Source organism: Pogoniulus pusillus, chromosome 2 (genome assembly GCF_015220805.1).
Source record: "Pogoniulus pusillus isolate bPogPus1 chromosome 2, bPogPus1.pri, whole genome shotgun sequence".
Lineage (NCBI taxonomy): Eukaryota > Metazoa > Chordata > Aves > Piciformes > Lybiidae > Pogoniulus > Pogoniulus pusillus.
The window spans coordinates 13143023-13169656 of record NC_087265.1 but is presented as its reverse complement, the minus strand read 5'-3'; the positions used below and the strand labels follow the sequence as shown (position 1 = coordinate 13169656).

Below are 26634 nucleotides of genomic sequence, written 5' to 3'. Positions count from 1 at the left end.
GGAGGGAAGGTATCCACAATATTTTGATGTGACAGGACATCAGGAAATACAAAATTCTGCAGTATGGTTGTGTATCAAACTGGAACAAGGAATAACACAACACCACATGGCTTGACAGTGATGCATCAGCACCAAGGAGCGTTCGAATTCTGCACAGTAGCTGTCAAGGTCAAGGACGCTACAAACACAGGGAGGGCTCCTTGGAGCCACTGATCCCAGGGAACTCAGAAGAAAGCTTCAGCAAAGAGCCACATCCCCACAACAGATCCAGGTTCATTGGAAACCAAAGGCAAAAGGCAATGGAATGAAAGAACCCAGGAAGGGGTGTTTCCAACATAGAATGATTGACTTGAGGTGGCTTAGTGCTGGCCACACAAGCATAAATTCCCTTTTTACTCTATTGAGGTAATTAAGGTTAAAAAAACTTAGTAAAATACCTGTGACCTCAAAAAATGAGTATGCTTTATGCAGTGCGCAGGGACTGTTCTCTTCATCTCAGCAGAAAGCCTCCTTTGCTTCCTTCTGTAAGAAAACTGGGGGAGCCAAAGCTGCAGCCAGTCAGACCACAAGATGGGATGAGGAGCCCCCTACAGCTGGGGCATCAGGTACCAGCAAGCAGAAGAGTGCTCAAAGGCACTGAGTATGTCCACAGCAAGTACGGAGAGGAATTCCCTGTGTCTGAAACTTTTATTGCACAAAAAGAGAAATAAATAATCTACAGGCTGAAATGATCAGAGATAAAAGGAAGTTAAAGGTAGCAATTTCCCTGTCCTTGTAGCATCAGAACTGATCTGTGCTGCTGGGACCTGCACACCTCCCCAGGTCTCTCTCAAAAGGCTGCTGCCTGCAGGCAGGACCATGCTTAGCAGAGGGCTTTTCCCTAGGGGACAGAAGCAATGGTGACAGAGGTGCTCATGCAGGACCTTACCTCATGCCATAAGCTCTGCCCACCAATCCTAAAGTCAGTGCAGGAAATCCTGCAGCATCCCCAGCTGAACCTCCCTACATTTCAGATCACGGCAGCAAAAGAAATGGCTACTTGTGGGAGATTGCTGTGGGGTGGCTTTAAGTGTATTTTGTTAAGGCACTTCTGAATCATCTGTCTCTCTGTTTGGACACAGCTACGCTGTCAGGTCCCAGACGTCACATCAGAAAGGATGTGGGAAATCACTCTGAACAGCTTCTAAGACATCATTTCACAGTTTCACAGTAGAGGCCTTTATACTGCATTACTGCAGGCTTGATTCTAGTTGTGGATATATTTTGTAATCTTCTTGCACTCACCACCAATTCTGGCCTATTGTCTAATGACTTAACTACCTTCTAAGACCTTGGTAATTGAAATACTGAGGTAGAAAATTACTGTATTACAAGCAGGCAAATTCATGCCGAGAGGAGAAGTGAATTGACCTGGAAGGTCACATCCATCCACAGCACAGCTGGGAGCAGGGTGCTGGCTGCTGCTGCTGAGGTCACAGCTTCCAGGCGCAAAGCATCCCCAGTCACCCAGGGGACATCTGCAGTGGGGTGTTGTAGGCTTTTATAGCAGCGATGGTCTTTAGAGTTCAATAGTGCTAATAATGGAATTCTTTAAAAGGATTATATTGTCCTGAGTAACTCATCACTTCCCCAGACTGGCCCTTTCATTTGCACTTTTACCCCTCATTCTGGATAAGATTTGAAACCCAACAGTGTTCTAGTTTGCATAAACAAACAAGCCTTGAATATATAACTAACTATCCATGTCCTTTTCCTGTATGTTCAAGTATTTCACAAGGCACCATGGCAGCCATTAGCATTTCTAAATGCTTTTTGAAGTAATGCCTTGGTTTTTGCTGCGTCCTTCACTGGAACTGTTTCCCAAATTGCTCTCCGCTGATGAGCGAGGACTGGTGATAGCGGTCCCGTGAGGCAAAGTCTGCGTTCTCCTCGGTGAGCTGCGTGGTCTCCATGCCAACTGTTGCAAGGGATGGTGTCACCACGATCTGCTCCTTGGGAGATGGCCTTCTCCTGCAAACAGAGCAGCAGAGACACTTGCGTCACCCTTTGTTTGCCATCCATTAGTAGCCATTCTCTTGGATGCACAAACAAGGCAGCGCGCTGCAAGAGGCTAAACCCTTCTCAGCACCCTTGGGAGGCACACAGCTGATCTGAGAATATTTTTTCTTAGAAGAAGCACAAAAATTGCACTCTTTCCCCCCTGCAAACACTGGAAAATATACATTTTCTTAATAAATCAGTTTCCTCTTTGGATGTTGGCTATGGCAAACACTTTCCACATCAAGCAGAAGGAGCATGAACCATTTCTAATGAAAAACAACCTTCTTATACTTTCCTAAGCTCTAGTGTACAATTATTTCTGTAACTCTTTTAAATGAAAGAAGAGATTTGCCTTCAATGTCTTTGTCCCAGAGGCTGATTTTAAGAAAACCTTATTGCACATCTCCAAATCAAAACTGTAAGAGCTTATAGCACTGTCTCAGCCCTCGCTGAGCTCCTAAGAGCCTTAGAGGTGTCAAGGTTCCTTGGTTGCCTCTAACTCTCTTGCAGTCTAAGAGGATTTCTTCTTTACTTCAAATTCATTAAAATACCTTGCCTGGATTTCAAGAAAACAGAGCTTAGCAAAAACCTGCAAATTACTTCAATGCAGGTTCTTGCAGCACAGCAGAATTACTCAAGTAGGGCCAAAATAGCCTTTGTGCCAGCAGAGCACAAGCTCTGGCATTAGAAGGCAGCAACTGAGCTGGTTGGCTGACTCAGGGGTTGTACTCTTTGTGGAGAGAGAAGTGGGATTGGTTTCTGCCTTGGGCACTTGCCAGCTCCCCACTCAGCCTTCCTCAGCAAGGTCTTTGCTCATCAACTGCACTAACAAAAGCACTAATGACTGTGCTGCTCTGGTAACCCACAGAATAAAATCTCCCTTAGACAACCCCACCTCTACCCACAAGAAGCAAGGCAGCATCTCTAGAAGGGATAATTTCTCCTTTCCACACATGGTAACTCTCCATTAAGCTTTGCATCTCAATCAGCCTCCTGCAGGGAACCTTTGAAAACAGGTAGCAGATAGGGCTGAGACACACTGAGGGACAACTGCAAGGAAAACCCTGCTCTGTCATCACCGCTGCACCAAGCTAAAATGATCTGCCATGAATCCATCCAGACACTGAGGTGGAATCAGACCAAAAGGTGTCCAGAATATCTGTCCATTCTCTCCTCCTCACCCTTAGCTTGGGCTCATGTCACCAGTCCAGTAAATGTTGTGAAGAGGGGAAGGGAACAATCCCAGACTCCAAACAAGATATGCAGAGAGCACAGTGCTCATCTTCGACACCCTCTCTCTCCCTCTTTTCTAGGTAGTCTGTCTCACCCAGGCTTTCATCCTCCAATGCTCAGGCAAGTGTGCATCTTTGCACAACTGCTGTGTGAGGCAACAGTAGCTGAGAGTTTGCACAAAGCTATTCATGGCGAGAGGTGTGCTGTACAGGTGAGTCTTCAGGGACCTGGTCCCATACTTGGAGATTTCCTCTGGTATGATAAAGAGAGGGATAGATGTGATGTGAGAGAACCAACTTGTCTGTTCTTGGCCATGCCAGAGACCTGCCATGGGGACCCTAAGAGAGGTCTCATCACTCCCTGCTTCTCTTGCAGGCTGCCTCTGCTACCAAGGACATGTGTCCATGCTGTAGGGACTGCAGGCAAAGGCAGGAGCTGACAAGACAAACATGGGCATGTGCCAAAGTACTTAAGTGCCTGGACTTTGATTTGTTGTGAAGGAGTCACCAAACTTGCACCTATCATGCATGGCACCTCATGTTGGGCAGTCCTTCTGTGTTCACCTGCTGCAACAAAAAAGTGACCCAATAGATTGAGAACCTCAAGACCCAAGACTGCATTGTACAGCAGCAGAGATGGTCACTGCTCTCTGTGGGAAACCCCAAAGTCACAGAATTAATAATTAATAGGATCAAACCAGATTAACAAAACCAGTTAATAACTAATCAAATTAAATCCTTAAGGTCTTCTGGGAAGGTAAACCCCAAAGACAATGCCACCACAGTGCCATGCAAGCTCAATACTGAATGCATTGTTCTTTCACTGCAGAACCTTGTTTATTGTATTTGCCCTGTAGCTATTGCAGCTTCCTTCCCAAATTCTCTGAAACAAAGCACAGCTGCTACCCATGCCTGTTCCACCACCACCTTTGTAATTTGCTTTCAATGGATGGCAGGTGGAAGAGTTGGAGGCCCCTGTTCTGTATTTCCTATCAGATTTTCCAGTTCAACATGAGCCACCAAAGTTAAGCACAAACTTTTGGGACAAGATAAACCTTAAGGCACTGAGATGGAGTTATCGGCTGACATGTCCACACACAAGGCAGAGCAGACTCCTGCTCCCACCCTTACATGGCCAGGCTGTAGCAGTTTTGAGCTAGCTATCTATTTTGGTTCTAAATTACAAACGAGAGAGGAACTTTCTGGACGTTCTTTTGAATATGCAGTGCATGAGCAGGCCACTAGTTGTAGAAAGAAAATAATGATAAAGTCTGTATCATTCACTGGTTTGCTAATTGGTATAAAAAGCCAATATATAAACAGTTTCTCACTCTGTTCCCTTCTGCCTTACACCTCCTCCACTGCTCCACTGTGCATGAATGAATACTGACTTTGACTGACCAGGTAACACCTGGTATCTTCCCATTTCTCTGTCTGGGGGTAGAGAATCATAGAATCATAGAATCAACCAGGTTGGAAGAGACCTCCAAGATCATCCAGTCCAACCTAGCACCCAGCCCTAACCAATCAACTAGACCATGGCACTAAGTGCATCATCCAGTCATTTCTTGAAGACACCCAGGGACGGTGCCTCCACCACCTCCCTGGGCAGCCCATTCCAATGGCAATCACTCTCTCTGTGAAGAACTTCTTCCTAACATCCAGCCTATACCTACCCTGGCACAACTTGAGACTGTGTCCTATAAGATCACCCCTGAGCCTCCTCTTCTCCAGGCTAAACAACCCCAGCTCCCTCAACCTCTCCTCATAGGATTTGTGCTCCAGGCCCCTCACCAGCTTTGTTGCCCTTCTCTGGACACCTTCCAGCACCTCAACATCTTTCTTGAATTGAGGGGCCCAGAACTGGACACAGTACTCAAGGTGTGGCCTGACCAGTGCTGAGTACAGGGGAAGAATAACCTCCCTTGTCCTACTGGACACACTGTTCCTGATGCAGGCCAGGATGCCATTGGCTCTCTTGGCCACCTGGGCACACTGCTGGCTCATATTCAGCTTACTATCTATCAGTACCCCCAGGTCCCTTTCCTCCTGGGTGCTCTCCAGCCACTCAGTCCCCAGCCTATAGCGCTGCTTGGGGTTGTTGTGGCCAAAGTGCAGAACCCTGCACTTGGCCTTGTTAAATCTCATCCCATTGAGATTTGTAGAGGGGTAGAGAGGAAGTGGTGTTGGCCCCTTCTGGGCTTTCTTGTCTAGGAGAGTAGGATTGGATTTCTGTATTATTTCTAAATTGTATATAGCTGCAAACACACTTTGTGTATATGCTTGTAGATTTAGCTTGCTGTAAAATACAGCTTTATCTTACTTCCAAGCCATCTGAGCTGGTCTGGTGCATTTAATTTGGGGAGCAATTTCTTAAATCCACCTCACAGACTCATGGAAACAAACAGTTGCTTTCACCATTAAGAATAACTTTGAGTATACAAGAAGGAGCAGACAGACTGCAAGTCAATTCTTCTACCCCTCTCTGTGCACATTACTGGGTCATGGGAACAACGAGCACGGTCTCTGTCACTGCCAAGTGACTGGTACCAACCTGCATGAGGTGATCAAAATCGACTTAATCCAACTGAAGAAACTGAAACTTGCTGCTGCTCCTACAGAGAGAAGGCATGAGAAGTCAGAATGCTGTTAATTCTCTCCTAATAGCATTATGCCATTGGATTTCTGCAGAAATCTCAAAGCAATGTGCTTGTTATTAGCTTTTGGTGCACAAGGATTTTGCAGTGCTGAGAACACTCCTGCAGTCTCTCCACACACTGCAGCTTTTAAATGATTGTCAAGAAACTTAACCCAAAGTTCCCATGGAGAACAACTGCCCTTTACCAGACCGACAGCTGGCAAAAACCCCAGCAGTGCCATGAGCAAAGCACAGTCACCCACTGTTCTCCTCCCTGGACTTCAAAGATCATTCCCACCACAGGGATGGGGAGACAGGAGGAGCCATTCAGCCAACCACAGACAGGGTGGTTGTGGTCTCATCATTCATTCCCTCTTGTCTGACCCCATGATGAGCTGGTTTAGCTTATTATACCAACACTGCTTTTTTCTGATTTCTCTGTAGTTAGTTTCCTGCAGTGGCTCACTGCAGGGGCAGGGGAAGTGCTAGAGATGGCAGCAAAAGCTGCAGGAGGAGTTTGTGGTGAGGGATTGGGAAGAGAACAGAGGCCTAGCAATGCCTGCTGGATTTGGCTTCGCTCGTTGTGGAGGAAGAAAGAAAAGAAGGGATGTGTCAAAATCCCAGAGAATTTCCCCAGCCAAGGTCTTCATCCAGTCCTTAATACAGAGCATTTCTCAAGCTGGAGTCTTCCAACTTTCTGGACAGAAGGGTTCTTCATTCCTTGAGAGAAGAAAACTCAGAGATCATTGGATGCCACATGACCACAAAATAACATTCACTCGCAGCCAAATAAGCTTCCGTCCGAGCTCCGAGCCTTCGCTTCTAGCTTCTTTGCTGCCCATTGTTCTACTGCGTGCATGGGAGTGCATGCACAAAGGGAACCAAGAAACACAATGTCTCATCATGCTGCTGTTTCTCAGATCAACTTCCAAAATCCTCCACACCCTGACAAAGAAATTGTTTTAAAAGTCTTTTTTTTTTGGTAAATACTTCAAAATCAGTGAACAGAAATATGATGTAGTAAACATACAAAGAAAACTCCAGAGCCTGAAACCATTTTTTGTGTTTTGGTTAATATATGGGGGCCATAAGAGCATTATTAAAACTTACAGCCTCGTTCTGTCCAGCACCAGAACGAGAGGACACAGCCCCAAGATGCGCCAGGGGAAATTTAGGCTTGAGGTGAGGAGAAATTTCTTCACTGAGAGAGTCATTGGACACTGGAATGGGCTGCCCGGGGAGGTGGTGGAGTCGCCGTCCCTGGAGCTGTTCAAGGCAAGATTGGATGTGGCACTTGGTGCCATGGTCTAGCCTTGAGCTCTGTGGTAAAGGGTTGGACTTGATGATCTGTGAGGTCTCTTCCAACCTTGATGACACTGTGATACATATATCTTAAAAGATACACATCAGCAAGTACTATCCACAACCTCAGTTCATTCCTACTATCCCATACAGATACCTAGAAAAGATGACACTCAAGAGCAGAGAGAGAACTGCTGAGCAATGTTTTGAAGATTACTGAGTGACAACTAGTTCTTTTGTTTCTCAGTGTCTGAGCTTCTGAAATCCAGTACCTACTTCCCTAGTGTCTAATAAACTTTCATGTAAATAAACTCCAGTAACTATTTCTGCACTAGCTAAAAAGGGCACAATTTCAGCCTCTTTTCCAGCCTTGGACAAAAAATGGCACATCCACATGTGCAGGTCCTCACACATGTGTGCTCCTATGCATGGATGCATGCACCCACATAGATATATAATCATAAAATCATAGAATCAACCAGGTTGGAAGAGACCTCCAAGATCATCCAGTCCAACCTATCCACCAGCCCTATCCAGTCAACTAGACCATGGCACTAAGTGCCTCATCCAGGCCTTTCTTGAACACCTCCAGGGACGGTGACTCCACCACCTCCCTGGGCAGCCCATTCCAATGCCAATCACTCTCTCTGGGAAGAACTTCCTCCTAACATCCAGCCTAGACTTCCTCCAGCACAACTTGAGACTCTGCCCCCTCATTCTGTTGCTGGTTGCTGGGGAGAAGAGACCAACCTCCATCTGGCTACAACCTCCTGTCAGGTAGTTGTAGACAGCAGTGAGGCCACCACGGAGCCTCCTCTTCTCCAGGCTAAACACCTCCAGCTCCCTCAGCCTCTCCTCATAGGGTTTGTGCTCCAGGCCCCTCACCAGCCTTGTCGCCCTTCTCTGGATATGTTCCAGCACCTCAACATCTCTCTTGAATTGAGGGGCCCAGAACTGGACACAGTACTCAAGGTGTGGCCTGACCAGTGCCGAGTACAGGGGAAGAATAACCTCTCTTGTCCTACTGCCCACACTGCTCCTGATGCAGGCCAGGATGCCACTGGCTCTCCTGGGCACACTGCTAGTTCATGTTCAGCTACTATCTACCAGTACCCCCAGGTCCCTTTCTTCCTGGCTGTTCTGCAGCAGCCATATACTCATAAATGCATACATCTGGGCACTCTATGTGCCTTTCACCCTCACCCTTCAGACAGAGAGCGATGCAAACCCCTCCTGCAGCCATGGCAAGGAGCTGTAGGTTCTCCTGAGCTGCTTTCTGAGTGTGCTTCACTGCTTAATTTTGAACGCGTTTAAGTCGATCCCATGTGGAGACATTTCTAATGCCCTCTGCCTGAAAGTATTTTCCCAGATTACACTCCAAACATACTCAACCTGTTTAGTTCTGGAATCAAAAGGCTCTCTTGTTCCACACTCATGAGTGCTCAGATTTCATGAGACACTTGTCGTAATTCCCATTTTTCCTTAAGGTTTTCTCAGGTAGGTTTAAATTGATTAACTAAGTTAATTAAAACGTATTTGTAGCAGATCTTTCTCATTACTGTGATACATTTACAATATGCCATCCTTCTTAAGTCTTAGTATTAATATCTGGGTTTGCCACTTAAAGTACAATATAACAAAGCAATAAGCACAATGTTCAAACTATCAAACCCATGCTAGTTGAAGTTAGAATCCAAGAGAAAATGCACTGAAATTAGCAATAAACCAAAACCTCATTATGCACTGTGTCACCTGCATATTAAACACAAGAATCTCAATTCCTAAGATTAATTAATTATTTTTTTACACAGATTCAATAATACAGAAAGGGAAAAAAAGCACTCACCAAGGGGGAGTCCTGGGCTCACTTGGCCAATGTAGACATACAGCATCACTGCTGCACCCAGGAGGACAAGGGTGTAGATCCACTGAATGACAAACATTATGATGAGGGACATGATGGCCTGTTGGAAAGACACGGTTATCCATAAGATAACACAACAATGACAATGTAACAGGCCCTGTGTGAGAGCTGACAGCTCGCCTTCAGACACAGGCTGACACCAGGTCAGTAGTTTGTTCCTCAAGCTGGCAAAACGAGCATGCATTGAAACTGTAACAGAAGCTCTTCATTAACTGAAGCAATGCTGGGACTTACAAGTTGTTGTGAGAGCTCCAGTAGATACTCTCACTGCCAGAAATGCTGACTTTTAAATAAATGGAAAACCAGTGCTTTCATAGCATTTCCCCATCTCTGTCTTTCTCAGGGTCTTCTTGTGAGCAGTATGCAAGAGACATACCAGACCCAGCATGCAGCCCCTTGGAATTATCTTCATGAGCATTTCCTTTTAGGTGTCTCCCTCCCAATGATGTCTTGAGATGGGGACATGACAAAGGCTCTCCTTGCACAAGACCTGCTGCACAGCCCAGGTCCTCCCCATAGGATGCATGATGCCAGCTGCAACCACACAGGTGGATGGATGGATGCTCCTGGGTGTCAATGGCTGAAGCTGATGGCACAGCAGGACCCCTTAGAAACGACATCATCTCCTGCCTGCAAAGCACTTCATGGTGTGGCTTTTGGCCACACGTTGAACATTTCCACCCAGTGTTATCTGCAAAGATTTGGGTATGGTGTGGATGCCGTTTTTCAGTAATGAGGTTCCCATGCTTTAGGAAGCCTTGTTTGGTCCCACTCTTAAATAGAGGGGTAGAAAAGGCTTACAGTGGCATCTTCAGCAGCATGGAAGTAGCTTTCAGTGTCCAAGAGGCAAGGTGGACCTCACATCTCTGCTTGGATTGCTCCAAGAGGAGTACCCAGATGCTCATCAACTTAAGAAATGGATTTGGCTCAAGGGGCACAGGAACAGGGGCAAGAATAGCATCTTCATGAGCAAGATTAGGAGCAGCAAAGGGCAGCATGCAAAGAACTAAATGAGTCCAGACTGACATGATTGGTGAAGCTCAAAGAGAGGGCAGAGGGGAAAGGAACCAGGATAATAAATGCATCTGATTTTTGCCTCTGTGATTTCATTTTACATCATTCATCCTTTCTCAGCTCTGCTGCAACCTTCTCCAAAGTCTGATTATTGACAGGAATCCAAATCTGTTTTAATGAAGATGTCAGTCATCTGCACAAGCAAATTCCCCCATGAAGACAGAGGGCTGACCGCTCTGCAGTGACAAGCCCTTGGGAGCCACATGAGTTACTGAGCCCAGAGACAACATCAGCCTGCAACCTCCCAAGAATGCCATTCCTAGAGAGGAAATCCACATGCATCCCTGGTGCTGCAGTCTCCTGGCACCCCTTGCCAGGAGCAGGCTGCCGGCAGCAGCAGCAGTGAATTTGAAAAGCAGATATCAAACCCCATCAGAGGACTAAATTAGAAGGGTTTGGTGCATTGTTCGAGCGTGTTTGTTACGTTCTACACACAGCTAAGAAATCCCCATCCGTGCAGCAGAGCCATATGGTTCATTCATTATGCATATCTGACCCTTTTCCTGTCATCTGCCCAATAATCCATCTTCCCAAGATGAATTTAAATGTCTTAAACTCCTCAACAGCCTGAGACAGAAGCTATTTAAAAGTTATTTATTCTTTAAAGTAACGTGCTGGAGGAATGCTCCACTTTCCTCCTTCAATAGATGGAATTTCACAGCCAGGCTGCTGGAATCAAGAGGTCAGCACTAAGGAAACCCCATCCCAAACTTACAGAAACTGGCTCATAAATAAAAGCAACACAGCTTTAGAGCTGACACCTCACTCTATCCCACAGTAAGAAAAAGCAGGCTGGCACACAGTGCAAAGAAGGATGCTGATTTTTTTTCCCAGCTAGTCGTGCATCTCTAAAGCCTTAAGATGCCAGACTTGGTATTTCTATTGTTTTGGGTTGGGATTTATTACCTTCTTTTTTTCCTCTCTGTTTTCTGTAGTTTCAATTAACGTGGCACCCAGTTTTCAATTAATGTGGCACCCAGTTTTCCCTCAGTTTGAACTGCTGGCTGCATAGTACCTTAATTCAGGTGGCCTGGAATACTGGGCAGTGAGGGGGAAAGGCATTTTTAAGTAGCAGAGTGCATTGACACGGCAGTAAGTGAGGAATTTCTTTTTGTGTTCTACAGATACAAACCAATGTTCAAACTAAAATTACTTACACCAGCAAAGGAAACCCAATGATTACAGAATTTGGAGTAGAAGGATTCTGGTATTTGCTGAATTTCCAGCTCTGGACTTTGTTGCCTCATAGAGAAGTCTACAGAAAAAAAAAAAAGAAGAAGGGGAAGAAATTAATCAGAATCATAGAATCATAGAATCAACCAGGTTGGAAGAGACCTCCAAGATCATCCAGTCCAACCTAGCACCCAGCCCTATCCAGTCAACTAGACCATGGCACTAAGTGCCTCATCCAGGCTTTTCTTGAAGACCCCCAGGGACGGTGCCTCCACCACCTCCCTGGGCAGCCCATTCCAATGCCAATCACTCTCTCTGTGAAGAACTTCTTCCTAATATCCAGCCTATACCTACCCTGGCACAACTTGAGACTGTGTCCCCTTGTTCTATTGCTGATTGTCTGGGAGAAGAGACCAACCCCCACCTGGCTACAATGTCCCTTTCAGGTAGTTGTAGACAGTAATAAGATCACCCCTGAGCCTCCTCTTCTCCAGGCTAAACAGGCCCAGCTCCCTCAACCTCTCCTCATAGGATTTGTGCTCCAGGCCCCTCACCAGCTTCGTTGCCCTTCTCTGGACATGTTCCAGCACCTCAACATCTTTCTTGAATTGAGGGGCCCAGAACTGGACACAGTACTCAAGGTGTGGTCTGACCAGTGCTGAGTACAGGGGAAGAATAACCTCCCTTGTCCTACTGGCCACACTGTTCCTGATGCAGGCCAGGATGCCATTGGCTCTCTTGGCCACCTGGGCATGCTGCTGGCTCATCTTCAGCTTACTATCTATCAGTACCCACAGGTCCCTTTCCTCCTGGCTGCTCTCCAGCCACTCTGTCCCCAGCCTGTAGCGCTGCTTGGGGTTGTTGTGGCCAAAGTGCAGAACTCTGCACTTGGCCTTGTTAAATCTCATCCCATTGGCCTCTGCCCACCCATCCAGCCTGTCCAGGTCCCTCTGCAGGGCTCTCCTACCTTCCAACAGATCAACACCTGCTCCTAGCTTGGTGTCATCTGCAAACTTACTGATGCTGGACTCAATGCCCTCGTCCAGGTCATCAATAAAGATATTGAACAGGACTGGGCCTGGCACTGATCCTTGGGGAACACCACTAGTGACAGCTGCCAACTGGATGTGGCACCATTCACCACCACTCTCTGGGCTCTGCCATCCAGCCAGTTCTTGATCCAACACAGAGTGAATCTGTCCAAACCATGAGCTGCCAGCTTGGCTAGGAGCTTCTTGTGGCAGACTGTGTCAAAGGCTTTGCTGAAGTCCAAGCAGAAGAAGAGACAAGACTTTAGAAAGGAGCTATGTGAGGTTTTGTTTCTCTTAGTTTACAATATGATTCGACAATTGCCTTCCTGTGGCTGGGCACAAGTCAGGTCAAAGCAAGCCTGGAAGATAAACGGTCTCAGGTGATCAAGATAAATCTGTGTGGGTGACCTTATTGTGGCCTTTCAGTATCTGCAGGGGGCCTACAAGAAAGGTAGGGAGGGACTTTTTAGGATGTCAGGTAGTGATAGGACTGGGGGGGAACGGAACAAAGCTAGAAACGGGTAAATTCAGATAGGATGTGAGGAAGAAGTTCTTCAGCGTGAAGGTGGTGAGAGCCTGGAATGGGTTGCCCAGGGAGGTGGTTGTGGCCCCATCCCTGGAGGTGTTTAAGGCCAGGCTGGATGAGGCTCTGGCCAGCCTGATCTAGGGTAGGGTGTCCCTGCCACATGGCAGTGGGGTTGGAACTATATGATCTTTGTGGTCCCTTCCAACCCTGAGTGTTTCTATGATTCTATTCTATGATTGATTCTACAAGACTTCAGAAAACCAAAGCAGAAATTCTACCTGACAGGTGGGTATGGCAGAGTGGTAGCAAAACCTCTAAAATGAAAATACAAAAGAAGAGCAAGTTTAAAAAAAAAAAGGTTGCCAGCTCTGGTTCTGAATCCATTTCAAGGTCACATTTGCCTACTTCTGCCTCAGTTTCCCTATCTGTGAAATAAGAGAAAAAAATATTTTTCTGAGTGGAAGTTTTTATGACTCTTGGCTGTGGATGTTAAATTCCAGGCTCCACATGCAGCATTTTGATCATGGCATTTTGACAGCCTGAGTTTTACATCTGCACTGCTCCATGCCTCTTAACCCACATCAGGATGAAGTAAACCCCAAGATACACTCACAACCTTTTTAATGCACAGCATTAGGCATGCATGTGCAGAATAATGAGTATATAGTAAACAACCCTACACTAAATATAGCCCTGTCTGCTTTCCTGTGATTAATCTTCCATAGGAAATTGCACTGGAACTTCTCCTGTGATGCGCAGCAATGAACTCTATCCTCACCTGGAATAAATGATATTATTGCTATGAATCACTGAATGACAGCTCCCTATAAAACTAGTTTCATGCCTGCCTTCAAGAAAGCACTGGGAAGACCAAGGTCATAAATGATTCCCCCATGAGAATGGAGATGTCCATCTCCTACAGCCCTTACCTTCTGCCCTCTGGCCTGAGAACCCCTGCACCTCGCAGAGCTGCTCCCCCAGATCCAGCAGCCCAGATGTCCCCTGGGCATCTGCAGCAGGTGATGAACATGGACCCATGTCATGCCAATGGCCCTGTTCAGCCAGGTCCTGTCTGCATTCACTGTAGGGCTCCACAGTCTCATCCCAGCCATGCTGAGATGGGGTAGCATCATGCTGGAGATCCAGGAGGAAGCTGTCTTGCAATGTCTGCTTGGCTGGCTTCTTTGCCTTCTTTTGTTTGACCTTTTGAGATGAGTGCTCAGCTCCTTTTTTCCAAGTAGCTGGCTGGCTACGAAAGGGTTTAAAAAGCTGGTCCATGTCTTTTGTGAATTCCAGCAAGGTGCCATTTGATCTGCTCTGAATTACTCCATCTGCTGCACGGCTGGAAGACTTGTTGAAAATTAAAGGCTGGGAAGAGTGAGCAGGTCCAGCATTTTCCATCTGGGTCTCGTCAGGTTTCTGCTGGATGTTGTAGCTCAAGGAGACTGAGAAATAAGAATAGTCTACAGCAATATATGTCAACATGAAGTTGATGGTGACTATGGGAGCAAGAACATTCACTTGTCCAATGCAGACGAAAGCCATGGTGATGAGACTTGTTAAGCAAATTGCAGCCACTGGAGTCTTGTTGGGTCCTTTCTAATTCATAAATAAAACAAACTTGAATGAAAATTAATAACCATGAGCCTTGCCATGAGGATGCCCCACTTGTTCAGCTGCCATGGACAGTTACCTGGGTGGTCTGCAGTACTCCATTAAGTCATGACACACATGCATGTGCAAGTAGAGGCTCATCAGCTTAATAACTGGAAGTGAAAAGCTGAGCTCCCATCTCACCTCTGAGTCTTACTCAAGTTTTGTCTTTGGTCCATTCTCACTCTGTATCTCCATGTTAAAACAATGTCATTAAAGCAGCAACAAACCTTCAGAGAGATTTGTGAGGCTTATGGGAAGCCTGGCAGTAAAACATGACCATCAGAGTTAACTGCATCTCTAATTTCTCTACAGGACTCTGCATCACTGCCTACCCAAAAGGCTCCTGCATGCCACTTCTGGAAAGGCTTGGGGTGCACAGAGCAGGGCCACCTCCACATCAGCAGCTTCTGGCTGAGTTAAATCCAGTGCTGAGCCTCTGCACTTGGGGTTTCCCACTCAAGTCATGTCTGCCCAGTGGCAGGAGTAAAGCAGTGGAGAGGTTAGGTGTTGAAGGATGCTGGAGAGTGGGAGTCAAGCCCCAGCAACGCTGGGAATTTGTTGGGAAGACAAGCAGCCAGAAGAAACACCATCTGCTGTCCCTCTCTGGGGTGGGGTGAAGCAAGGGAGGAGAAAAAGAGAGACAAAGCAAAGGCCATCAGGGGTGGAAAGACTTGAATCATCAGGTCATGAACTTCAATCCCAGGCCTAACGTGCCTCTCCCTGGACCAGACACTGTCTTGCCATTTCAGTACCCAAGGAGCCTGTGCAGGCTGCATAAAGACCTTGCTGGAAAAAATCTGACAAGATACCTTACAAACTATGTTAGGTTTTCACTTACTGCATGTGCTGCTTTAATAAACACACAGCTCAGATGGAAACTATTTCTATTTTCTCCACTCTTATTTATTAATAGAGGAGAGGACCACTTCTGGACCTTAAGCCTGTTCACAAAGAAACAGAAACACGTCCTGGGGACAAAGGAACAGAAAACATCTCAGAAAGCATCTTTGATATTAGGTTCTCTGAAAGCATCTTTGGTATCAGAAAGATGTACTGAGATGGGGAACAGAAGGGACAATCTCAGAATGCCTCTGGCTCAGTTTTAAATCTGTAGAAAGACTCGTGTCCTTCCCATCAGCTGGAGTTATGGTGACTATAACACTTTCTTCAACCGTGGAAAAGAAGAGCTGATGTGGAACAGATTGGTACAGGCAAACTAAATTTATTAACTAGACAATTCTCAAGGTGATAGAGAGAAGGAAGTGTAAAAAGTGATCTGCCTTTGAGTCCTCCTTCTGAGCCCTTCCAATCATGGCACTCTGCCCAGACAAGAGTTCAGAGCAGAAAATTTGATAGAAAGACAGCAAACTATCAGAGAAGAGAGGGAATCAACTTTGCAGTTAACTTTGCTAAATCACAGAGAACTTCACAAGGGTTGTCAAATGTTGAACAGCCTGTTCTGGGATCATCTGACAGCTGCCTTCAGGAGCTGGAAGTTTCTGCTGTCATTATTGTTTCTGCTTGCCCTATAATTATTACTGTCATGAGATTCATTTTAGAAAATTACTTGGAGAAACACAAAACACAGGACAATAAAATATTATACTTATCAAACACTTAAATATTTTTTAAGCACTCATCAATATTGTAAAATATTCTTCTGTATTTACATACTGCTCTGAAGGAGCAAAATGCCATAAGGTTTTCCAGCGACTCAATACAGATGGTTGGGCACAGCAGGTTATTGAGTGATAGAATTATTTTCTCCCTGTTTAGGAGAAGGGAAAACCCATCAAAAATAGCTTGCTCTGACTACAGCTCAAGACTACAGAGCCCTTAGTGACTGGTACTTTGAGTAGCAGTCAGCAGAATGACTCATGCAAAAAGGATTATTTCTAAGGACAAGGGAAAAATCTCTTTTAGCACTCAAAGCAATACTTTGTTTCAAAGCATATCTAAAGCTTGGCAGGCTCCTAACTTAACTTTCCAAATCTGTTCTTTGATTTTATATTATAGAGTTCATAAGGCACCTTATCTTACAAAGAAGTGTCCTCTTCTCTAGTGCACATAGATTGGATCCAGAGCAGGATGACTGCTCATGTACTCAGCTACGAGGTTGCCAAAGAGGATAGGAAAAGGTCAAAGAAAATGTGCAAGAAAAAAAGAAGAAAAACTAACTAAAAAAGATAAAGAGACAGTTACCATCCATTTCACCAAGTGCTTGGACAAAAGTTTCAGGCCTCTGCCCTGGACAGGAGAGCAAACAAAACCTAGGTACCTGCCACCAACATGGTTGGGATCAGCACCAGTGCAGATAAGGCACTTGTCAAAAACCCCACAAGCAAAGTTATAGTGTAAGTGGTTTTGCCAGGGACATCTTGAAGAAGCAGGTTTGAGGGAGGGGACTGATGGCAGCCCAGAGAGGGCTGTCTGTATTCAGGGAGAGGACAGACAGCTCCCAGGTCAGGACAGATAGCCCCAGGACTGGAGCAGAGAGATGGGGAAACAAGAAGCCAAAGCAAAGCAGAGCGTCTCATGCTTTCTGTCAGGAGCCCTCTGTGGGAAGACTCATGGCAAAGGCAGTGCAGCAGAAAGGACAGGCAGGGAAATGACCAAAGGCAGCTGGGCTCTTCTTTTTTAATCAAACTACCCATTTCCTGGCTTTTCTCCCTGTGCATAGTATACCAGATCTCAAACCATTCTGTCCTTGCACTTCATACACCCCTTATCTCACCCTACAGACACACAGAAAACCTGGCTTCAAAAATCACCACTTTTTCCTCCAGGTGAAGGTTTGACAGCAATCTCAGAGAAAGAATGACTAACCCCACGTCCAAGGAAGGCAAGCATAGGGATGACATTCTCCTGGGCGATGCACTGCAGGATCCTGGGTGCTCCATACAACCCTCCCATGCAGGAGGCCAAGGATGAGATATACAACCCCAGCAAAAACAAGAAACCCACCAAGGACACCTGGAGGAAATAAAGAGAATGCAAAGTTGATTATATTGTTCTTTAAAGACCCCTTGAACAGGCTTGGATACACATAATTTAGAAGAGCATGTGTATTCTCAAACAGTGCTAAAAGGAACAGAGCAAGCCCTGGGAACATAGCAGCTGAACTGGTCTGTGGCATAAAGTGCAAACAATTAATACAGGAAAATTATCCCATAAAAGTAATTTAATACTGAACATCCTGTACCGACAGAACCATTTGACAAGCTCATAACCAAGAAATTCTTTGACATTTGGAGCAATTGCCACACAGCAGCAGCTATTACATTCCCCTTAAGTAACTGGAAGTGAGTTTATTTCAGGAGAGATCACTTATATACAGAGCACATCATACAGGAAAAGCTGCCCAAGCTTCCAATCATCCATAACAGGAAGACAAACCCCTGTGTCCCGGAGGGGAAAACCAATCCTGAAAGAAAGTCCACAGTAAATCCAAATCAAATTACCATTTACACAAATGGCATCTCAAAAACTGTGCTCTGAAGGATATAATACATTGACCTTATTTTCCTGTCTTCAATGAGAAAAGAATTTCCTTTGGCCAGCATGAAACTTCTGGTTTTAAATAAAATCTTTAAAGCCACAGTGCTAACAAGGCTGCTGTGCTGCCTTTATTACTGGTTTCCAGTGAGCAGCCCTGCAAACAGGGAGCACCCAAAGAGTGGCTGTGAATGGCTCCATGTCCAAGTGGAGGCCAGTGACAAGCAGAGTCCCTCAGGGATCAGTCCTGGGACCAGTCTTGTTCAACATATCTGTGAGTGACATGGACAATGGCATTGAGTGCAGCCTCAGCAAGTCTGCTGATGACACCAAGCTGTGTGGTGCAGCAGACATGCTGGAGGGCAGGGATGCCATCCAGAGGGACCTGGACAGGCTGGAGAGGTGGGCACAAGTAAACCACGTGAGGTTCAACAAGATCAAGTGCAAGGTCCTGCACCTGGATGGGGGCAATCCCAAGCACAAATACAGGTGGGCAATGAGTGGCTGAAGAGCAGCCCTGAGGAGAGAGACTTGGGGGTGCTGGTGGATGAGAAGCTCAACATGAGCCAGCAGTGTGCACTTGAAGCCTGGAGGGCCAACCAGATCCTGGGCTGCATCAGGAGAAGTGTGGCCAGCAGGTTAAGGGAGGTGATTCTCCCCCTCTACTCTGCTCTGGTGAGACCCCACCTGGAGTACTGTGTCCAGTTCTGGAGCCCCCATTACAAGAGGGATGTGGACATGCTGAAGCGTGTCCAGAGAAGGGCCAGGAGGATGATCAGAGGGCTGGAGCAGCTCTGCCATGAGGACAGACTGAAAGAGTTGGGGCTGTTCAGTCTGGAGAAGAGGAGGCTCCAAGTTGACCTTACTGTGTCCTTTCAGTATCTGCAGGGGGCCTACAAAAAAGCTGTGGAAGGACTTTTCAGGATATCAGGGAGTGACAGGACTAGGGGGAATGGAGAAAAGCTGGAGGTGGGTAGGTTCAGGCTGGATGTGAGGAGGAAGTTGTTCAGCATGAGAGTGGTGAGAGCCTGGAATGGGTTGCCCAGGGAGGTGGTTGAGGCCCCATCCCTGGAAGTGTTTAAGGCCAGGCTGGATGAGGCTGTGGCCAGCCTGACCTAGGGTAGGATGTCCCTGCCCATAGCATGGGGGTTGGAACTAGATGACCCCTGTGGTCCCTTCCAACTCTATGATTCTTGCTGAGGAGGGCAGTTCACAGTCCATCACACAGAAGCAAGGACTGGGGTCCTCCTGCACAGGTCCCCACTGTCAAGAGCTACAAGCATTAAGTAGCATCTCTGAAAAAACTCCACCCAACTACCCAAATCTCCACATTTATGAACACTGTGCAAGAAAGCTTTAAAAAAGGGAATGACCCTGCTACCATGATGTAAGAATGTGGGCAGATATAGCCAAGAAGACTAAAGTCCAGGGTCTCCTGAGTCATCTCCAAGACCTGCAAGTCCACACCAACCTGACAGCCAGCACAGAGAAAGGCAAAGCACAGTGGGTGACATCAGCAAAAAGGTCAGGCAGGGGGAAATAAAAAATCCCCAAATTTTGGTGCAGATCCATCATGCCCATACCCCACTCATGTAAGCTGCAGATAGACATCCATGGAGGATGTCACTGAACACAGGACCTCTGCATCCCACGTACCCTTTGCTCCTACCACTCCTCTCAGGTTCATTGAGACCTTTTTTTCCACGGGTCCTCCCTGCTTCTGCCCTTGTGGAAGTCAGGGGGCACATGTTTTGTTAGAAGGAATTCCAAAAATGTACATGTCTAAAGAGGATTTTGGGCTACATCTGCCTTCTCCTCATCTATGAAATCTACACACAGCAAAAAGGAGATTGGGTAAAAAGCCATGAAGTTCTTGCTGTTTGGGGAAGGCATGCAAAATTCATGTCAGGGTCCAGAACCATACAAACCTCCTTTCCCCCATGAAAATCTGCTAGGACTTGTGAATTTTATCTTGTGGGACAGAAGAAACTTGAGGCAAAGATAAGCAGATATCAGCTTCCATTAGACCAACCCTTGATGAAGAATCTTTCCTCCCACCTCCTCTAATCCTGCCCTGCTCTGAGAAATACTTGGAAGAAACAGGCACTTGTGCCAGACATCATACATTATTTTAGCTGTCAAAAATGCTTGCATTTAAATGTACTACTTGACATTCAAATCAGGGTTAGAAGGGAAGAATCCTTTTCACTGAGGCTGATGAAAGGGCTTGCTGGGAGTTTTGAGCACCAAGAGTGTGAATAGTTTGTGAGAAATTGGCACTTTGAGCTCATTAGGAGTGATATTACTGAATCTCATCTTTATGTTTAAAAAGCCAAACAAGCATTGTAAAGAAGAAAAGCAGCCAAGTGCTTCCTCACCTGTGAGTGACAGAAAGAGAGAGTTTGGACTTGTAATGATCTCTCTCCCTCTTTCCTCTCTCCAAACATAGTCATTAAAATTTAAAGCAGCTTGCAATCACTCAGAGAAGCAACATGGATTTGGGAGTGCACCATTCTCTTATTCCACAGTAGGGAAAAGAACAGCAAATCTGCATTTTTTGGGGGGGTAGGGGAGTAATGTGATAATAGGTACTTGTCCTCACATTCTTTGATGAGAAACTATTCATTTCACCATTCCCCCTGCAAGGGTTCAGAAGACAGCACTTTACTCACATCTTTCTTTTCAGCTGCTTCATCTGAAGTTGATTCTTTTAGTTATTGTACTTTTCACCCACTAAGTCACTGACTTACAAAGATGTTGCCTTGAAAGGAGACTCATTCCTTTTCCCTCTGAAACAGGGATGATTTCTTTACCTTAACAGAAAGTGGCAGGAGCCCCATCAATAATTTGGAGTTTACTTTGCTGGCTAGAGGAAGAACAGGGCTACAATGAATTAGAAAGAAGCCAAAACCATGGTTTCAAATTGATATTTATAGATTCAAACCGCGTTACAAAACAAACAAATGACAAACACCTCCAGTTGAAATGAAGCAGAAGAAATCCTGTCAAATATGGTGAACCTGAACCCACAATTTTGGATAATGCTGAATAACAGAAAATCAGCACTTCCATATCCTGTTTAAAATAAGATGATGCCACACACTAGAATCACAGAATCAGACAGGGTTGGAAGGGACCACAAGGATCATCTAGTTCCAAGCCCCTGCCATGCCCAGGGACACTCTACCCTAGATCAGGCTGGCCACAGCCCCATCCAGCCTGGCCTTAAACAGCTCCAGGGATGGGGCCTCAACCACCTCCCTGGGCAACCCATTCCAGGCTCTCACCACTCTCATGGTGAACAACTTCCTCCTCATATCCAGTCTGAACCTACCCATCTCCAGCTTTGCTCCATTCCCCCTAGTCCTGTCACTCCCTGATATCCTGAAAAGTCCTTCCACAGCTTTTTTGTAGGCCCCCTGCAGATACTGAAAGGCCACAAGAAGGTCACCTCAGAGCCTCCTCTTCTCCAGACTGAACATACCCAACTCTTTCAGTCTGTCCTCATGGCGGAGATGCTCCAGCCCTCTGATCATCCCAGTGGCCCTTCTCTGGACACACTCCAGCATCTCCACATCCTTCTTGTAATGGGGGCTGCAGAACTGGACACAGGACTCCAGGTGGGGTCTCACTAGAGCAGAGTAGAGAGGGAGAATCACCTCCCTCAACCTGCTGACCACACTTCTCCTGAGGCAGCCCAGGATCTGGTTGGCCCTTCGGGCTGCAAGTGCACACTGCTGGCTCATGTTGAGCTTCTTGTCCACTAAATTCTTTTGCTCTCTTTGTAAAGGTCCGCAGTGATAAGGTTCACTGCATGTAGCACTACAAACCTCCCTCATGTATATAACACCCATGTGGAATGTCTCGAGTTTCATAATCCTATTGCTGGCCCTGCAATTACAGGCTGCTAGATATGGAAATGTAAGCTTCGCTTGACTTAGTCAAGATAAGCAGTGGGGTTCTTTAGAGATTTCAATTTGGTCTAAGCTTTCACCAATGAGAAAGGATACATTGAATAAAATACAGCATTTATCATTAGACCACATTAGCATATTTTAGCTCTTAAAGCTATTGCTGGGTGATTATGGCAAGACTCAGCATTACTGGATGTGCTGGTGAATGCAAAGCTATTCAAATAGACTGTACGCTGGGATTTGCAGTGGGGAAATCCCCTTGAATTTTAATGAGGGATGAGTTCCCAAATTCCATAGGCTTTTGGAAAATTCAAGCATTCAGCAAGGCAGATGGCAACCTGAAAGCACCACTACATAATACCACGCTGGGTTATTTCAGCAAGTTACCTTCTCTGCAATCATGAAGTCATAGCGGAGTGACTGACGGGTACAAATGGCTCCCAGCAAAAAAACAAAGACCATGTACAGGAACCACCTGCAAACAATAAAAATAAACTACTTATTTCCAGCAAGAGAAGCCCATTGAGAGTACTGCCCATTAGCAGAGCCAGGAGAAGGTCAAGTATCTGCAAGTTGGGCCCTCAATCATTCTGCATGAGCTGCTCCTGCAGGGCTCACCTCCAGGGTAATCACCTAATTACCCTCTACAATGCACCAGGGACAGCTGCAGCATGACCATATGGTACCCCAGAAATAAAAGCTATCTGTGCTGCTGTTGTATGTTGTACACATACTGGGGGAATAACCTAACTCTGGGGACAGACTTTGTAGCAGGCTCTGTTGCATAAAGACCAAGGGTAATGATTTTAGACTTGGAGAGTAGATTCAGACTAGATAGAAGGAAGAATTTTTTTACAGTGAGAGTGATGAGGCACTGGAACAGGTTGCCTGGGGAGGTGGTAGATGTCCCACCCCTGGAAACATTCAAGGTCAGTCTGGACAGGGCTCTGAGTTGGAGACATCCCTGCTTACCGCAAAGAGATGTGACCTTTAGAGGTCACTTCCAATCTAAACCATCCTATGATTCTGCAAGTACTCCTCATCTGGCAGTAACATTAAACACTGCAGCCAACCTGCTCCAAGACCTCAGCCACAATCTTCCTTTGGTATGTCTGGCATTTCCATTATTCAGGTGGAGGGATAAGCTAGTCTGCCTGCAAAGCCCAGGCATATGTGAAAGACCACAGTTCATCCACCTGTGATAGTGTGTCCTGTGGAATTGCCTCACTTAAAACAAGCACCAATTTCAGCAGGAAACTCCTCTGCATGCTGAAGATACTTCCTTTTGCTCTGAAGCTCACTATGCAATTAAAAGCAGTATTTTCAAAAGCAATTCAGGTGGCAATGAAAGCAGGCAGGAAAACCTCCTGAGGTGTTTTTTTTTTTGTGTGTAACATTATTTTACTCCTGAGAAGCAGCATTTTGTGAGATGGCACTGCATAGGAACAGAGGGCTCCTGCATTCCCCTGGCCTCATAGGTAGTTGGGTCATCTCATCTGTCTTAGCTCCAATTTCCCAATAACAATTACAAAACTTCTAAAAATATATTTATTTAATATATTTTCTATTTAGCTAGAAAAAGAGAGCATTCTGAAATCAACAGCAGTAAGTGACAAAATTCTGCAACCTAAGCCATCAAGAACTTTGCATCCTGCTCTGGGACAGTCGTGCTGGAGCTACACAACTGTTCTAACACCAACAGCCATCCCACCCTGCTGAGGAAGGACTGACCACATCTGCATTAATGAACCTCTTCTCTAACCCACCCAGAGTAGCTGGTGGTAATGGATGATAATTTGAATGAGAGCCAGACTTTAATTTTCCAGATGGCTGAGTAATAAAAGGTTGATGGGAATATGAAATGGATTGGTCATATCCAGGGCAGTCTCCAAAGAGTAAATTTTCTCCGATCTATGACTTACGAGGTGCCAATAGCAGCAAGGGACCCCAGGGGGATGTTGGTAGCAGGCTTCTGGAGATCTCCACTCATATTGAACCCAGCCATCACACCTGTATTTTGCAGATAGAAATGCAACTTAATCTAGCTTACAGCATATATAATACACACTACAATATGTAATATAATTTAATCAATCAGCTAATTGATTGCTTCAGCACAGTAACTATCACTTTGTTGCACTGCCACATATACAAATACTGGCTCCCATCGACTGCTTAGTAAGAAACTGTCCTCAATGGATGCAAGCCATCACTAATACATCTACAAAGAACCTTTTGTCCAGTCTGAACAGTGCTGGGAAGGAAAGAAAAAAAAACAAATTAAAAGGAGCACTCTGAACAAACCCCATCTTATCTTACTGCAAACCTCACAGAAGACAATGCTGCCCAATTGTTGAAGAGAAAAATGGTACCGTTCACCATGGCCCTGCATTCGGCAGGTGGTACTGCCCCCCTAGACCAGATCCTTGCATTCATGGGGGACAACTGCCATTACAAAACAGCCTGTCCTGTTGTGTTCAGTGACAGTCACAGGCACGTGTAGCAGAGGGAAGGACAGCGCTCAGCACGTAGGTGGCACCTTCCAGCCAAGGGATCTGCTTTGCAAGTAGGCATTATCTCTGCTTTGCAGATAGGAAAACAGAAGCGCTGAGAGGGCAAGGGACTGTCCCAGCGTCACGCTGAAAACATGTGGCAGCACTAAGAATAAAGCACCAGGGTGTTATTTTAGGCTGCAGCACAGGGACAGTCCACAGCCTAAAAAAAATTGCCAGTGAAGATGTGAGAAAGGCAAACAGGATGGAGCAAAGGATTACAGTCTCCATGTTGAGGCTAGGAACGTGAGGTACAGATTGGTTAAGAGGCTTTGCCCATAGCTGAAGGAGAAGTCATGCCAGACTTGGTAAGAAATGACAATTCGTGTCCTGTCATCCCAAAACTTTTCCTAGAAGACTTCAGATGTCTGCTACAAATAAAAACCAATAAATAAAACCCAGTGATTTAGAATCCTGATGAAATTTAGGACAATATGAAGGCAGGACAGAAGAGCCTCTTTAAGACACTAACTTCTGCCCATCACTTCTTGCATGTCAGACTAATGTCTTCATAAGGATGTACAGGCCAGCTGTCAGCCAGCATTGCTCATGGGATGGTCCCTGGGAGGCAGGGTGAGATCACCACAGAACAACAATGAGAAGGAGGATGCCAATGCCATGGTGCTTGCAGCATCTGCCAGCCCCAGCAGCAGGGGACCAACCGCACGTCAGTCTGCCACTCAGCTGCCAAGTCCAGCAGTCATTTCTCATTTTCAGAGGGCACAAGAACGACGAAGGCAGTCTCTGAGGCTGCAAATATGAGCAAATACAGCTCTAAATCAGTGACAACTCACTGCATTGGCTGCTGCCTGGCAGCGTGTTCTCTCAACATGAAGGATAGACAAACCTGAGGTATGTGGGGCAAACCTCAGGGTAAAGGGATAAGCCCAGTTCAGACTGTGGAGATGCCTTCCCTACAGACCTTGCACGGCTACCAGCGGACTAGCAACAGGGAGAAATGGTTGGGCTGCTAATCAAGAAACAGAGGCTCAGCTCCCTGCTCCGTCTCATACTTTGCTATGCACCTTCAATGAGGTGCACATTAATGAGCACAAGGCACTCACATGTTGCCAAACACATCAGCTAAGCATTCAGGGCTTTATGTATGCATTAGTATTTTGTCCTTGATCATCTTTTTTCCACTTGACCATTCCACTCAGCAGCCATCTTATTCTGTACTCCTTTTCACCATGCAGGCAGAAGCCCAATAGTCACTCTCCAGTCCCCGTGGGCTTCTGGCATTCCTTAGCTCCTGGAAGAGCTGTCTTCCAGATTCAGACAAGATTTGAGTCCTTGACACCACACTGAAAATGTTACAAATCTAAATGAGTTCTTAATTTTCTCTTGGAAGACTGTTCTGTGGATGTACTTCTGAACAGCATCACTAAAAGTCCATCAGCCGGTGCACTTTTCCCTGGGTAAAGCAGCCAAGCACTGCCCCAGCACTGTTCCTTTTAAGCAGCTATGCAACAGGCTTATCTGAAGGAGAGAAAAGTTAGGAAGGCAGAAGGCCATGGAAGTGGTCACAAATGTCATACTAAATGTAGTCTCTAAGAAGCATTCTTTAGGGACATGCTACTTTGCAGCTCTGGGAGATTACTCTGAGAGTACTCTGAGTTTTCTTTCCAAGGGGAGCAAACTATAGTCAGAAGGACAGCTGTTAATCTCATGTGCCTCTTGGCCAAGTTTCCCAAACATCTGGCACTGCCTCTAGATCTTCCAGATTGAGCTTGACTCATCTCTTCCTCATCCAAAAGCCTGCCTCAGCAAAGCACTAGGGAAACACCAAAACGGTGTTTTCTGGACTGAGTACGAAATAAAGCTGAAGACCTGTGAGTCATCAGCACAAAAATGACTGCACAGCCTAGGTCACCTCACTGCCTCCCTCCCACAGACCTACTCCTCCAGGAGCAGCCAGATGATGACCTGATAGGGCCCACATAACTGGGATCCTGAGATCAATGATTGACCTCCTGCCTAGCAGGGACTAGGAGTGAAACTCAGGCCAAGTCACACCCTTAGCTTCAGTGAGCTCTTCAATGACTCATGGCTCCCACTGACAAAGGTCAAGGCCACC

At 46.0% G+C, this 26634-nt stretch overlaps 1 protein-coding gene across 1 annotated transcript in view; it reads right to left on the bottom strand.

Moving 5' to 3' along the window:
* Window positions 1–676: 676 nt before the first annotated feature.
* Window positions 677–26634, bottom strand: part of SLC12A8 (solute carrier family 12 member 8) — a 59281-nt gene continuing 33323 nt past the window's right edge. Inside the window, exons 6-13 of the mRNA XM_064166512.1 lie at window positions 23928–24015; window positions 22393–22480; window positions 17423–17569; window positions 13870–14539; window positions 11368–11465; window positions 9059–9176; window positions 5827–5887; window positions 677–2010 (exon numbers count right to left, since the gene is read on the bottom strand). Coding sequence (XP_064022582.1) covers window positions 1845–2010; window positions 5827–5887; window positions 9059–9176; window positions 11368–11465; window positions 13870–14539; window positions 17423–17569; window positions 22393–22480; window positions 23928–24015 — 1436 coding nt within the window. The 3' untranslated portion in view covers window positions 677–1844. The remainder of the gene's footprint in view (window positions 2011–5826; window positions 5888–9058; window positions 9177–11367; window positions 11466–13869; window positions 14540–17422; window positions 17570–22392; window positions 22481–23927; window positions 24016–26634) is intronic.